General features: G+C 43.4%; 3 protein-coding genes across 6 annotated transcripts; all 3 read left to right on the top strand.

Annotated features, from left to right (window-relative positions):
* Positions 1–185: 185 nt before the first annotated feature.
* LOC116199793 (ARF guanine-nucleotide exchange factor GNOM) lies at positions 186–6,561 on the top strand. 4 transcript variants are annotated; one of them, XM_031530294.1, is made up of 4 exons: positions 186–475; positions 739–852; positions 1,487–2,293; positions 2,450–6,561. In XM_031530294.1, the coding sequence occupies exons 3-4, from the start codon at positions 1,562–1,564 to the stop codon at positions 6,098–6,100; spliced, it is 4,383 nt and encodes a 1,460-aa protein (XP_031386154.1). In that variant the 5' UTR covers positions 186–475; positions 739–852; positions 1,487–1,561; the 3' UTR covers positions 6,101–6,561. The 4 variants fall into 4 exon arrangements, with proteins under 4 accessions (XP_031386154.1, XP_031386155.1, XP_031386156.1 ...); XM_031530295.1 differs by having other exon boundaries at positions 724–852; XM_031530296.1 differs by having other exon boundaries at positions 186–479.
* Positions 6,562–7,809: 1,248 nt separating this feature from the next.
* On the top strand, positions 7,810–10,293 carry LOC116199923 (vesicle transport v-SNARE 12). The gene is made up of 5 exons (XM_031530511.1): positions 7,810–8,070; positions 8,848–8,906; positions 9,008–9,196; positions 9,652–9,822; positions 9,943–10,293. The coding sequence occupies exons 1-5, from the start codon at positions 7,974–7,976 to the stop codon at positions 10,093–10,095; spliced, it is 669 nt and encodes a 222-aa protein (XP_031386371.1). The 5' UTR covers positions 7,810–7,973; the 3' UTR covers positions 10,096–10,293.
* Positions 10,294–11,295: 1,002 nt separating this feature from the next.
* LOC116199907 lies at positions 11,296–14,082 on the top strand. The gene is made up of 5 exons (XM_031530491.1): positions 11,296–11,872; positions 12,367–12,466; positions 12,555–12,690; positions 13,597–13,692; positions 13,774–14,082. The coding sequence occupies exons 1-5, from the start codon at positions 11,476–11,478 to the stop codon at positions 13,894–13,896; spliced, it is 852 nt and encodes a 283-aa protein (XP_031386351.1). The 5' UTR covers positions 11,296–11,475; the 3' UTR covers positions 13,897–14,082.
* Positions 14,083–14,212: the final 130 nt, after the last annotated feature.

Here is a 14,212-nt window from a genome sequence, read left to right as displayed (position 1 = left end):
CATGCTCGGCTTAGCCCTATCTCCTTGGTTTCGACTGGGACTTCAACTTGTTTACTTTAGAAAAAAGAGCACGGGTACGAGTTTATCAACTGCATCACATCTCATGTCATATGCCAATCAGTCTTTTTCTGGTTAAGTTCTCAATCAATTATTTTCGTTTATGGTTGCCTTATATCTTTGGAATTATTAGTAAAGAGAAAAAGGAAGAAAAACAAAAGGGGAAAAGCGAAAAGAAAGCTGGAAGAAATCAAGGGGAAATAACTAAAAATACAGTCTTGGAGTCATCTCCTCCGCCGTCGTCGTCGCGGACAATCTGAGGATTCTCAGTCGCATTGCCATGAAATGATATTTGGAATGTGGGTTTCTTCCCAGATTCTCGTCTGGGGAGTTGAAACTCGACCGGAATCTCACTGACCGGACGGAGCGCCAGCCACCCGCCTCTGGTTCTGACCTCCCGGAGGTTCGTCGTTACCCCGTGAGTACGCTTTCCTTCCCTCCCCCCTCTTCTCTCTTGCTTCTCTGTGCTGCTTCTGTTCAATTGGGGTTGGATCTCTGAACGTGGCGATCCGACGTGATGATCCGAAAGCTGAGGCCCCGGATCGGGACTTTAACGTCGCCGGTGGCCAATTTCGTTTGATCAGATTGTTTCCTGCCATTTCTCGTTTGGATAGAACGGTCTACGTGCACTTTTTGTCGTTGGTCTGCGTCGCTGATTCCGCTCAGCTTTTACATTTTCAGGGTTCAGTCGATTTTATTATTCGCTGTGTTCTTACTCGGCGATCTCTGATCTGTAACGCCGCCATTTCCGCCCCTGCTGAGCTGCTGGTGTTACTGCCTACTGAAGTGAAGGAGGTGAATATTCTCATTAGGGTTTCGTGACGTTTTGATTTCTGGCATAATCATTAAGTGGATTGATTTGCAATTCTCCCCTAGTCCGACTCGGTCCAGTTGTCCCTACTTTCTCTCATTCCCTTTGGGCTCAAGTAGTCAGATGGGCGACAGTACCTGCTGCTTCGAGATGAGTCCCCGTCTAATTATCTTGCAGGGTGTACTGCTTTGTATATCCGGAGTTCCTAGCAATTTTCAGGATATAATTTCAATTGTGCTGCTGGTTTAGTTACTTGGTGATCATTTTTAAGAAGTGGCTGCATTTAGTGATGGATTCTGTGGAATATCTTGATTCGTGATAGGAAAGGCTTTATAGAGATTGTTGCTGATGCTTGTGCTGCACTTGCTTCCGTGGGGCTGGTTTTTGCAGCTTACTGTTAATGACATTTCAGTGAATTGACTGATCTTGGTTAAATTGGAAGTTTGGGTGTTGGTGGGGAGACTGAGCATAGGGTGCTAGTGAACTTTTTAGGATGCCGGATTGGATATGTTTTCTGAAGTACCATTTTTTGCTTCTCATATTGTATTCTTAGTTTGATCATGTCCGTGTATTGGACTAGGGCCCATCTTTATTAATTACCCTTTTGTGATTGTGAAGGTGAAGTTTCTCTCTAGTTGCCGAGGCTTCCCTGCCATCACCCTGTGACTTGGTTCTTGCACAAACTCATTCAGCATGGGGCGTCTGAAGATGCCTCCTGGAATTAAAGCAATTGAGGAAGAACCCGAGGACTATGAATCCTGCTCTGAAAAAGCTACGTTAGCATGCATGATCAATTCGGAAGTTGCTGCTGTTTTAGCAGTCATGAGAAGAAATGTTAGGTGGGGTGGTCGTTACATGTCAGGTGATGATCAGCTAGAGCACTCACTAATTCAGTCTCTGAAGGCGCTGAGGAAGCAGATCTTTTCATGGCAGAACCAGTGGGAGACTGTTAACCCCACTTTGTATCTCCAGCCATTTTTGGATGTCATTCGATCAGATGAAACGGGTGCGCCAATCACCGGTGTTGCCCTGTCCTCTGTTTACAGGATTTTGACCCTTGACGTGATCGATCAGAACAATGCCAATGTTGAAGAAGCAATGCACTCTGTGGTTGATGCTGTAAATAGCTGTCGATTTGAGGTAACAGATCCTGCATCAGAGGAAGTGGTATTGATGAAAATACTCCAGGTTCTTCTGGCTTGTATGAAAAGTAAAGCATCGGTTATGTTGAGCAACCAGCATGTTTGCAATATAGTGAACACTTGCTTCCGCATCGTCCATCAAGCAGGTAGCAAAGGAGAGTTGCTACAGAGGATAGCTCGTCACACAATGCATGAATTGGTAAGGTGCATCTTTTCACACCTCCCAGAGGTTGACAACACAGAGCGTGCATTGGTTAATGGTGGAAATAAGGTTAAGCAAGAGGTATGGCTACAATTACCCTTTTCTTTTGTAAGTTGGCATATTTTCTCATTCAAATTATTGAGGTGTATAATTTCAATGGGATCAAAAAGAGTAGGTTGTGAAAACATCTTAGAAGTATCTTTGTAGCTATCCTAATAGCTTTGATTTCCTCTGCAGGTTACTGGACCAGACAATGAATATGCATTTAATAGTAGACAATTAGAGAATGGCAACAGCGGTTCAGAATATGACGGTCAACTTTCCTCAGGAAGTTTTGCCTCTAATGCATCTGGGGTTCCAATGGCAGGAATGATGGATGATAGTGCAATTGGAGCCGGTAAGGATGCAGTTCCACTTGATCTGCATCTTATGAACGAACCCTATGGAGTTCCCTGCATGGTGGAGATATTTCACTTTTTCTGTACCTTATTGAATGCTCTTGAGCATATTGGAGTGGGTCCTCGATCAAATACCATAGCATTTGATGAAGATGTGCCTCTTTTTGCCTTGGGTTTGATCAATTCAGCAATTGAATTGGGTGGGCCATCAATACGCAGTCACCCCAGGTTATTGGGTTTGATACAGGACGAATTGTTTCGAAACCTAATGCAGTTTGGCTTGTCAGCGAGTCCTCTTATTCTTTCGATGGTCTGCAGCATTGTTCTAAACCTGTATCAGCATCTACGAACTGAACTCAAACTGCAACTTGAGGCTTTTTTCTCCTGTGTGATTTTAAGACTTGCACAGAGCAAATACGGGGCTTCTTACCAGCAACAGGAGGTTGCAATGGAGGCCCTTGTTGACTTTTGCAGGCAGAAAACATTTATGGTGGAAATGTATGCCAACCTGGACTGCGACATAACTTGCAGCAATGTCTTTGAGGATCTTGCTAATTTGTTATCAAAAAGTGCTTTTCCGGTGAACTGTCCTCTGTCTTCAATGCACATTCTTGCTTTGGATGGTTTAATTGCTGTTATTCAGGGAATGGCTGAAAGGATAGGCAATGGATCTGGAAGTTCAGAGCAAGCTCCCGTTAAACTTGATGAGTACACCCCTTTTTGGATGGTCAAGTGCGATAATTACGGTGACCCTAATCATTGGGTACCCTTTGTCCGTCGGAGGAAGTATATTAAAAGGAGGTTGATGATTGGAGCTGATCACTTCAATCGCGATCCCAAGAAAGGGCTGGAATTTCTTCAAGGAACACACCTTTTGCCCGACAAACTTGACCCTCAAAGTGTTGCCTGCTTTTTTAGGTATACAGCAGGGTTGGACAAGAATCTTGTGGGGGATTTCCTGGGAAATCATGATGAATTTTGTGTTCAGGTTCTTCATGAATTTGCTGGGACCTTTGATTTTCAAGACATGAATCTGGATACTGCACTTCGCCTATTTCTGGAAACTTTTCGGCTGCCTGGGGAGTCGCAGAAAATACAAAGAGTGCTAGAGGCTTTCTCAGAGAGATACTACGAGCAGTCACCGCAGATATTGGCCAACAAAGACGCTGCTTTGCTGTTATCCTACTCACTTATAATGCTGAACACAGATCAGCACAATGTTCAGGTAAAAAAGAAGATGACCGAAGAGGATTTCATCCGAAACAATAGACATATCAATGGAGGCAATGACTTGCCTCGTGAGTTCCTCTCAGAGCTATACCACTCCATCTGTAAGAATGAAATCCGCACGACCCCAGAGCAAGGTGCTGGTTTTCCTGAGATGACACCCAGCCGATGGATTGATCTGATGCACAAATCGAAGAAAACTGCTCCATTCATCGTATCTGATTCGAGGGCCTACCTCGACCACGACATGTTTGCTATAATGTCTGGTCCTACCATTGCTGCGATCTCTGTGGTCTTCGATCACGCAGAACATGAAGATGTTTATCAGACATGTATCGACGGGTTCTTAGCTGTTGCAAAGATCTCGGCGTGCCATCACCTTGAAGATGTGCTCGATGATCTGGTCGTTTCTCTCTGCAAGTTCACTACTCTCTTGAACCCATCATCTGTTGAGGAACCAGTACTAGCATTTGGCGATGACTCAAAGGCAAGAATGGCTACTGTAACGGTTTTCACCATTGCAAATAGATATGGTGATTACATACGGACGGGTTGGAGGAACATTCTGGATTGCATATTGAGATTGCACAAGCTCGGTCTTCTTCCAGCTCGTGTGGCAAGTGATGCAGCTGATGAATCTGAGCTTTCACCTGCTGACCCAGGCCATGGGAAGCCCATTGCAAATCCTTCATCTGCTGCTCATATGCCCTCCATGGGAACACCTAGGAGGTCCTCGGGGTTGATGGGCCGGTTCAGTCAGCTCTTATCTCTTGACACAGAGGAGCCGAGATCACAGCCCACTGAACAGCAGCTTGCTGCTCACCAGCGGACCCTACAGACGATCCAAAAGTGCCACATTGACAGCATCTTCACGGAGAGTAAGTTCCTGCAGGCCGAGTCTCTGTTACAGCTGGCACGAGCACTTATTTGGGCTGGAGGGAGACCCCAGAAAGGAAGCAGCTCACCTGAGGACGAAGACACTGCAGTCTTCTGCCTTGAGTTGTTAATTGCAATCACCCTTAACAATAGGGACAGAATCGTGCTCCTTTGGCAGGGAGTTTATGAGCACATTGCTAATATCGTTCAGTCCACGGTCATGCCCTGTGCATTGGTAGAGAAGGCAGTGTTTGGACTCCTAAGAATCTGTCAAAGGCTGCTTCCATATAAGGAGAACCTTGCCGATGAACTCTTGAGATCTATGCAGCTGGTCTTGAAGCTTGATGCTCGTGTGGCTGATGCCTACTGCGAGCAGATCACTCAGGAAGTGAGCCGCCTTGTGAAGGCCAATGCAGCCCATATCAGGTCACAGATGGGGTGGAGAACAATCACTTCCCTTCTTTCTATCACTGCTCGCCACCCTGAAGCTTCAGAAGCAGGGTTTGATGCACTACTATTCATCATGTCTGATGGGGCCCACTTGCTGCCTGCAAACTATGTCCTGTGTGCGGAAGCATCAAGGCAGTTTGCTGAGTCTCGTGTAGGCCAGGCGGAACGATCAGTGCAGTCCCTTGATCTCATGGCAGGTTCAGTTGACTGCTTGGCTCGCTGGGCCCGCGAAGCCAAGGAAGCAATGGCAGAGGAAGATGTGGCAAAGATGTCTCTGGATATTGGGGAAATGTGGCTAAAGCTCGTGCAGGGACTGAGAAAAGTCTGCTTGGACCAGAGAGAAGAAGTTCGAAATCATGCTCTCTTATCATTGCAGAGGTGCTTGACAGGAGTAGATGAGATCCAGCAGTCCCACAGTCTATGTTTGCAGTGCTTCGATCCGGTCATCTTCACAATGCTCGATGACTTGCTCGAGATCTCCCAGGGGCAGTCGCAGAAGGACTACAGAAACATGGAGAGCACACTCATCCTTGCAATGAAGCTTCTCTCTAAAGTGTTCCTGCAACTGCTTCATGAACTCTCGCAGCTCACGAACTTCTGCAAGCTCTGGTTGGGGGTTCTGAGCCGAATGGAGAAGTACACGAAGGTGAAGGTTCGAGGGAAGAAGAGTGAGAAACTTCAGGAGCTCGTGCCAGAGCTACTAAAGAACACCCTGCTTGTGATGAAGACGAAGGGAGTCCTCATGCAGAGAAGTGCCCTCGGGGGAGACAGTCTCTGGGAGCTGACGTGGCTCCACGTGAACAACATCGCCCCATCTCTGCAGTCCGAGGTGTTCCCTGATCAGGAGCAAGAGCAGTTGAAGCAGGCAGATGAGAAGACCGGCACTTCCATTCCGAGCGAAGCAGTAGTTGCTAAAGTTGCAGGCACAGCGGGTTAGAAGGTACTTTCGCGATCTGTCTCGTTGGTTGGAAGGTGGAGGTGCTATATTGGGAGCAGGTCCTTAAAAAGAAACCTGAGATTATTCGTTCTGATTCTTGGATATCTGCCTAGCAGTCATTTTTGAAGAGAAGCCTGTTCGGTTCGGTTTTTCTCACTGATTTTCTCCATAAACTTTTGCCATACAGTAGCTCCACATGAAGTAGTGCCGTTAGTTTTGTGAGTAACATAGTTCTGCGAAGGGGTGGTTCAATCGCCCATCTATTTCTATTGTATCGAGAATCTAGTGGGAAGGAAAGGGCTTTCATTTTCAGTCCTGAAATATGTGTAAAGCTTATGTCTCTCTATAACCCTTTTATTGACTCTGCTGGAACGGGGATCCATTCTACAATGTCGAATCGATTCTTGAAACCGAGCAGGGGCTATGATATCTTCAGCGTGATTGAGAATTTTTTAGTTCAATTTCGTTCGTTTCCATTATGATTCACATCTATTTTTGTTACTGCATTTCACGGCGTGGATCGAACTGTTGTTAGCTTCATTATTGCTGCCAAGGCCATAGACCCGACCAGGATAGTTCGGGGTGGCCCCCGCCACCCCCTCCTCGGCTCCAGCGGATTTGGTGGTCCCCAACCGCACCCAAAAAACCCGTCCCTCTCTGTGATGGTAAGCATTTCATTTCCTACTAGGGGCAACTCACGTTATGCGTAGAAATCGTATATGAAAACTTAAAATTAAATAAGTATCAAACTATTATATTTTTTCAGCATTTTTTTCGTTATATATGCGTAGAAATCGTATATGAAAACTTAAAATTAAATAAGTATCAAATTATTATATTTTTTCAGCATTTTTTTCGTTATATATTTACAGTAGTCAAGAAAAGTATGGAAGAAGGAAAAAAAAAAAAAGGAACAAAAAAGGCTTCCATTAGTTTAGATGCGAGGAGACGTTTTAAGCGGAAGGGGAGAGTTTAGAGAAAAAATGGGGGACGAGAGAGTGGGTTAGGAGTTAGTGGGTAGTTATGCTCATGAAATTTGTCATTTTAACCTCAATTTTATGGCTATTATTAATGGAATTATATGCAATATGGGCAATTTGAAAAAATAAATGTTAGACCAAATGTGTCTTCTCCATTGAAAATAGAACAGCTACAACCAATTTTTCTTTTCTTCGTGACCGAAAAAAAGAAAAAAAAGAAAAAAAACCGATTGTTCTTTTCAAGATTCCGACTCCTTGTTGATATTAAACTGAAAATTACTAGTATTTAGTCAGAGTAAATAATTGACTTGTTTAGTTTTACGGTCGATTTTTAAAATTTTAACTCTACTCACTACACAATAAAAATCAACAATATAATTATTACTTTTTCATTCTTCTTCAATTTTTTTAACCATTCAATTCAATTTTTAATACCAAATTCTCTCAACTATTCATTACTTTTTTACACTTTTTTCTCATAATTCAACAATACAATCATTACAACCCAATTAAAATCAAAACTCAACTTTACTTAACTCCAAAACCAAACACACCAATAATTACTGAAAGATTCGGAAACCGGGTACCGGCCACTGAGCCAGATCGATTAGCCACCCCAACATAGATCCTCCACAAAATCCAAACAGGCCTGAAAAGTGAAAACTCTCAATCCAATTACCGGTTCAACCGGTTTCAAGTCACCAGCAGTCGTCTCTCTTCGCCATCGCAGATTCCTTGCAGTTGCAGGAGACCTCTCTCTCTCTCTCTCTCTCTCTCTCCCTTCCACCTCAACCAACAAGGACACCAACTGCTTGGCTGGCTGTGAATTACTAGGGTTCCGAGATCGAGTCCGAGAATTCTGATCGAGGGCGAATTGATCCAGCGGGAGAAAGATGAGTGAGGTGTTCGATGGGTACGAGCGCCGTTACTGCGAGCTCTCCGCCAATCTCACCAGAAAATGCAACTCTGCTTCTCTCCTTGCTGACGGAGGTTTTTCGATCCCCCCCCCCCCCTCTCCTTTCATCCACCTTCTCTTTTCCAGTTTCCTGCTGCTTATTCGTCCTTACAGCTTCTTTGCTCGAAGAAATTGGTTATATGCGAGCTTGGGATGATCGACGAATTCTAGTTTGATAGCTCACATATGCTTGATTGGATCATGTTATAGTAGATGGAAGTCAAACAAACAATGTCTGATTTCTGTACGATGTGGTCTTAACTGGAATCGTGATTGCACGAGGAATTTCCTATAATAATCTCTAAAGTCACTGCACTGATGTTCGCTGGACTATGGAGACTTTCGATGTTTGCTCTGTCACCACCTTGAACACGAGTTGGGAAGTATCGCCTGCTGCATTATGGCAGAGTGTGAGTCGATAATTTGCACTTTGTGATGAAGAAAAACTGAGATGATCAACTTTTTGAGTAAGCTTACGATGAAATATGAACTCTTCGAGAGTAGCTTCCAAGACTTACCTTCAGATTAATAACTTATCTGGCTTTTACAGCATTTTACGTGGTTGATTTTAGTAAAGGCATTCAGTTTTATGACCGTTTTGATAGAAATTGAGGCACGTTCGAGGAGCATCCATTTCCTCGCCTTTTCAATGAAACATAGATTATCTCCGGTTCATGAGGCTGCAACGCTTTGAAGCATTAGCTGTTGCACAATGGGTTTAGGCTTTCTACTTTCTTGTTTTTCAAAGTAGTTGGAACTTCTTGGACCCTACCTGATGTGAATATGCTCTGCGTTGCCAATATGAATTGCAGACAAAAAGACTGAACAGATCTCTGAGATCAAAGCAGCACTTGATGAAGCTGATGTTTTGGTAATACTTTATATGATTTTGGTTTTAGTTCGAGGTGCTCTTGCTCCATGCTGTAATGCAATTCTTTATTGAACTAATATAGGTCACCTTATGTCTCCCAGATACGAAAAATGGATCTTGAGGCTAGAAGTTTGCAGCCAAGCGTCAAAGCAATGCTTCTTGCTAAGCTTAGAGAATACAAATCCGATCTGAATAATTTGAAGAAGGAATTCAAAAGGGTTTCTTCACCTGATGCTAACCTGGCTTCACGCGAAGAGCTGTTGGAGTCGGGAATGGTAGATCCTCATATGGTATGTCGTGAGCTTCTGATAGTTTAAGTTCTATGATTCTCCAATAACCTCATGGCTGTGTCTCCTGAAAACTGAAGTTCTTATCAATTTTATCTTTTCATTTCAAACCTGGCTTGATTAATGCACCTACTCTTCAGTTGTTAAATGGTGGTCCTATTGAGATTGGTTCCACTCTTGAGAGGTTGGAGGTTTGATGTAGTAGTTCATTGTGTTACATGAGTTGAACTGTTAGTTGATTCACTCCTCTAAAACTTAACACCTCGTACCGCCTCTGTTGGGGCATCTGATATAAACCTAAACATTAGAATGCAGTGGCAACATCAGGTTGGCTGAATACAATACGTAGCCTTAATCACTATCCCTTTGTTTGGGTGCAGACTTTCCTGGTATAGGTAGCCCTGTGATGTCTTTTTTACGTTGGTTCTATTACCCTCCGATATGTTTATGTACTGCAGGCTTCTGCAAATCAAAGAGAAAGGCTTGCTTTTTCAACCGAGAGATTGAATGATTCCAGTGACAGAATTAAAGAGAGCAGAAGAACCATACTCGAGACGGAGGAAATCGGGGCGTCAATCCTCCAGGATCTTCATCAGCAGCGCCAGACTCTCCTTCATGCCCATGAAAAGGTAAGTCTTTTTCAATAATCTGTGCAAAAACATGTGCTTTATTATTCGGACCAGTTTAGGCATTAGTTCTATTTTCGACTCATGAGTTTCGTCATGTCTGTTCCTCTAATGTTCTGACAGCTGCATTGGGTGGACGATGCGATAGATAAGAGTAAAAGGGTATTGACTGCCATGTCAAGGAGGATGACGAGGAACAAGTGGATCATCGGGTTGATAATTGGAGCTCTCATTCTCGCTATTGTCCTCATTCTCTACTTCAAGCTCTCTCATTAACCATACCTTGTAAGTGGAATACTTGGAGAATTCTAGTCCATGCTTTTCCGATATTGTATTGTACATAAAGATTACTTGAAAGACTTGTGTGTCATAAGACTTCATATATGTGGCTCCACTCGCAGTGAACCTGCGGACTGAATACTGATGCAATGCCCAATTATCTTTGTATTACAAATAACGCGAGTGCTTTTCGTATGTGCGTGCCGATCTCTCTGTTGGCTGTCTGTCGTTTCCTAAATTACTATTCGGGACTCCTTCGGCCTTTTATCTTCTTGGCAAAGAACTATCAGAAAAGAGCACGCAAAATTTGCGATTCACGAATTAAGTTTTGCATTTTGGGCTTAATAATAACTGAAAAGGGAGATGAGGTGTAACGCAATGACGTAGGTCATCGCCTGTCAACCAATTAAGAGGTTATAGGTTCGATCATCATAATGAGATTACCTGTGTGCTTTATTAACTATTAGAATTTTTGTTTTATTGTATTAGTTTCATAAACCTCATTGTAAAATGAAAAAAAAAGAAAAGAAAAAGGAAGCGATCTGAGGTACCACTCGACTCTCTCGATCCTTTCTAACTGTATCCATCTTGATCCTGTACAAGAAAGGCATATGTGCCACCCGTTGCGCTACTGGGAATCACATCTCATAAACTCCCCCGACCTTCCTGATAAGATCATCGAACTCTCTTACTATTTGAATCAATCTCTAATTGATCGGTTTCGAACTTCGTATTTGCGTGTGGAGACCATTGGGCTGAGAAACCCGTGTAGGAGAAACGGGCCTTAAGGGCCGCGAATTGGGCCTTTTGTAGTATTTTTAAATTCATTTTTTAATGAAAAATAAATTTATATGCATTGCAAATATTAACATGCAACCAAACGTGGGCCGTGAGAAATGGATGTAGTGCAGTGACTATATTCTCATCTAGTAATTTAGAAGTTTCAATTTCGAAATTTCAAATTCGATTCTCATCTATGGAATTACCTGTGTTCTTTTATTTAGATTTCATTTTCATTTTTTTATATCCTTATATTAGGTCATCGTGTTCCTATTGTAATTGGAAAAAAAAAAAAAAAACGTGGGCCGCCGGAGATCTCCGATCTGACCAACCATTGACGAGGCGCCCTGTTTTGAGCCGTCGGATTGATTCACAACTCGGGCCCACACCGAGGTTGTCAGAGGAAAAAATCCGCCGGACAGATCCAAGCCAACTCCTTCTCCTCCTCCTCCTCCTCCTTCCCGACGACGAGCCTTTCACGCAGAGAACTCCTCCGCCTGTATTCTTCCCCTACAAGAGGCAATAAGCTCGTCGGCCAAATCCCAGCGTGCAGAAGGAGCCCGAGATATCCACGCACTTACTGATCTCCCACCGGCCATGGAGTCTCTATCCCCAGTCTCCTCCTCCTCCTCCATCGTCCTTCCTCCGAGCAATCCTCCTCTCCATCTTCCTCGCCCTCGAGTGTCCCTCTCTACTTCGGCCATGCACAGCAGCTTCATCCCTCGGCTGGCCTCTTCTCTCTTCAGCGTGCCGCTCGCTCCGGATTCTCCTAGGAAGAGGCTGCCGGAAGTCTGCTGTAAATCTAGCCGCAGAAGTGTCGGAGGCGAGGAAGACGACGGGAGGGAGGAGGAGGAGGAAGAGGAGGTGGAGAGGGCGCTGCACCTGGACGGGAGCATCCCAGGGACCTCCGACGAGTTCGTGAAGAGAGTTTCCTCCCGTGCTTATGACATGCGGAGGCACCTCGAGCAGTCCTTTGACAGCAGCAGCTACGACGGTATGTGCTTCTTCTCACACTTGCATTCCATTCTGTTAGCTCCTTCGGACACTTCTAATTTGTCCCCTTGCTAGCTGTATATAATGCTTCATATACTTGAGTATTGGATGGCGTGTGACTGTCATCCGCTGTTCGGCTGTTCATTTGGGACTTCGATTTTGTAGAAGATGATTGTGCCTGCAGTTGCAATTTCCCTCTGATTTAGATAGTGATTCGTCAGTGTATGTGGTTGCTCGCATTTCTCATTTGGCTGAGGCACGAAGCCATGCTTTGCAGAATGATTTCTCTGTTCGGGCCATTGCAGGTGCTACCTAATATTCCAGGGGGCAATAGTTTTACCTTCGAAGTGCTACTTTCGAAGGCAATGTTCGGTTGCATATGTTGTATCCATGGATATGTGCAGTTGTGCGCACGTAATGTTGTTCGAGCTTGTCTTGTCTTACGTTGTCATAAGTTTTTCACCTTTTTTCTGCTTTTTCTCTGTTTCGGTCCAGTATTGGAGGCCAATCCATGGCGAGATTCTTCGAAACCAGTATACGTGTTGACTCATGGGCAGAACCAACTGTGCACGATGAAAACTCGAAGAAATCGGAGGTTTAATATTGTATTGTTGTACTCTATTGTACAAGTATTTTTTTTTTTTTTTGGTTATTGCTTTTCCTCATTTACTAGCTTTCTGCAGTGAAGTGGAGAGAGAGCTTGGGATGCTGTTCTCCAAAGCCAGGAAATGGAGTTCTGGTACTGGAAACCAGAATAAACAGTCGAGAAGTGGGACCAAATTCCAGATGCTTGTTGAGGATATCAGGGAGGGGGTTCTTGTAAGTTTCTCTTTGTCACTTACAATTCTGTATCATTTGTTTAGTTTTGCTTTTTCCTCTTCAGCAATGCTTAGACTTCGAGTCAGAGTGCGATGCTGGAAGATTTTCATACTCTCTCTCATATTCTCTCTCTCTCATTTGGGCAGCTCACTGCTGACACAAGGCATCCTTAAGTAACTATTATCATTTGATAGCTTTTGAAATAGATTATGTTTACTGTTCATCGATAAGTCTCCGAAGATTATGCTCTATGCACTTTCATAAGTGAAAGCTGGCTTGGAATCTGCACCATTTACTGGAATTTTTTTACATTGTTGCGCCGAAAGCTACGATTTGATTCCAGCTTGGTTGTAAATGCTGGAATATTGAGACTTTTCTACTAAATTTTCATATTATTCCTATATATTTATTTCTTGATTTGAAGCGGAAATGATCTTTACAGGACACTATCTGTCCTACTTTTGTGAGGAACTTAATGATTATGAATTTGAAATTGATCCTTCACTCTTTCTTTTCTAGAAATATGACGTTGTGATACTGACAGAACTTTGAACAACTCTTTTTCCTCCATATCAGTGAAAAATGTTGAATCAAGACGTGACTTGTATAAGTTATATTTTCTAAGGAAACGTCATTCTTCTAAAGTGTTCGAGAGTGTAAATATTCCCTGCAAATTTGCATCATTATTTGTCATCTCAATGTGAAAGTTAACTTTGCCCTTATAACAGTCTATGAATGTTGGAGATCGACAATGACTTAGCTTGTCCACAACTTTTTCAGTGCCATTCATTAATTCAGCCAGCAGAATTTATGCTTTGACATCTTGTAATAATTCCAGGGTCGTGAATTATGTAGTCCTTTGGTTCTTATATTTTCTTTTCATATTTTGACTTTTTGGGGGGGAAGGTTTTTGAAGATGAGAACGAAGCCGCTAAATATTGTGACTTGCTGCAAGGAGGAGGTCAGGGCTGTGAAGGTGTCGCAGAGATTGAAGCCTCATCAGTAAGATGATTTGCAATTCCAAAAGTTCAATATAACTGCCGAAGATTCTGTGGCTAACCTCTCTAGTATTTGGCTCTACAGGTCTTCGATCTTTGCAGTAAGATGAGGGCTCTTGCGGTTCTGTTTCGTAGGGGTAGGACACCGCCTCTACCTCAAAGCCTCGAGCTTAACCTCAGAGCCAAGAAGCGGTCGCTTGAAGATTGAAGCTCTTTAAGGGAGTTGAGGAATATTGATAACTTATACGGTAACATGAATTTGTATATGTTGTATAGTATACACATGCCGACCCACAGTTATAATCATTATATAGGTATATATCCACGCACAGTCCGTCCTCCTGTTCTCTTCAATTTTTTTTTAACTGGTGCAGTAAATGAATAGCTAACTTTAGTCCATGGCGTGAATATATGACATGGTGGACGTGCAACTACATATCCTCGAGGAGGTCAAGAAAGGTAAGAACATAATTTTGATTCTGTCATGGGACGCCTTGTCCGACATGGGTATTAGGGAGAGATGT

Source organism: Punica granatum, chromosome 3 (genome assembly GCF_007655135.1).
Source record: "Punica granatum isolate Tunisia-2019 chromosome 3, ASM765513v2, whole genome shotgun sequence".
NCBI lineage: Eukaryota > Viridiplantae > Streptophyta > Magnoliopsida > Myrtales > Lythraceae > Punica > Punica granatum.
Note: the sequence above shows the minus strand (reverse complement) of the source record. Positions and strands in the feature narration are given on the sequence as shown.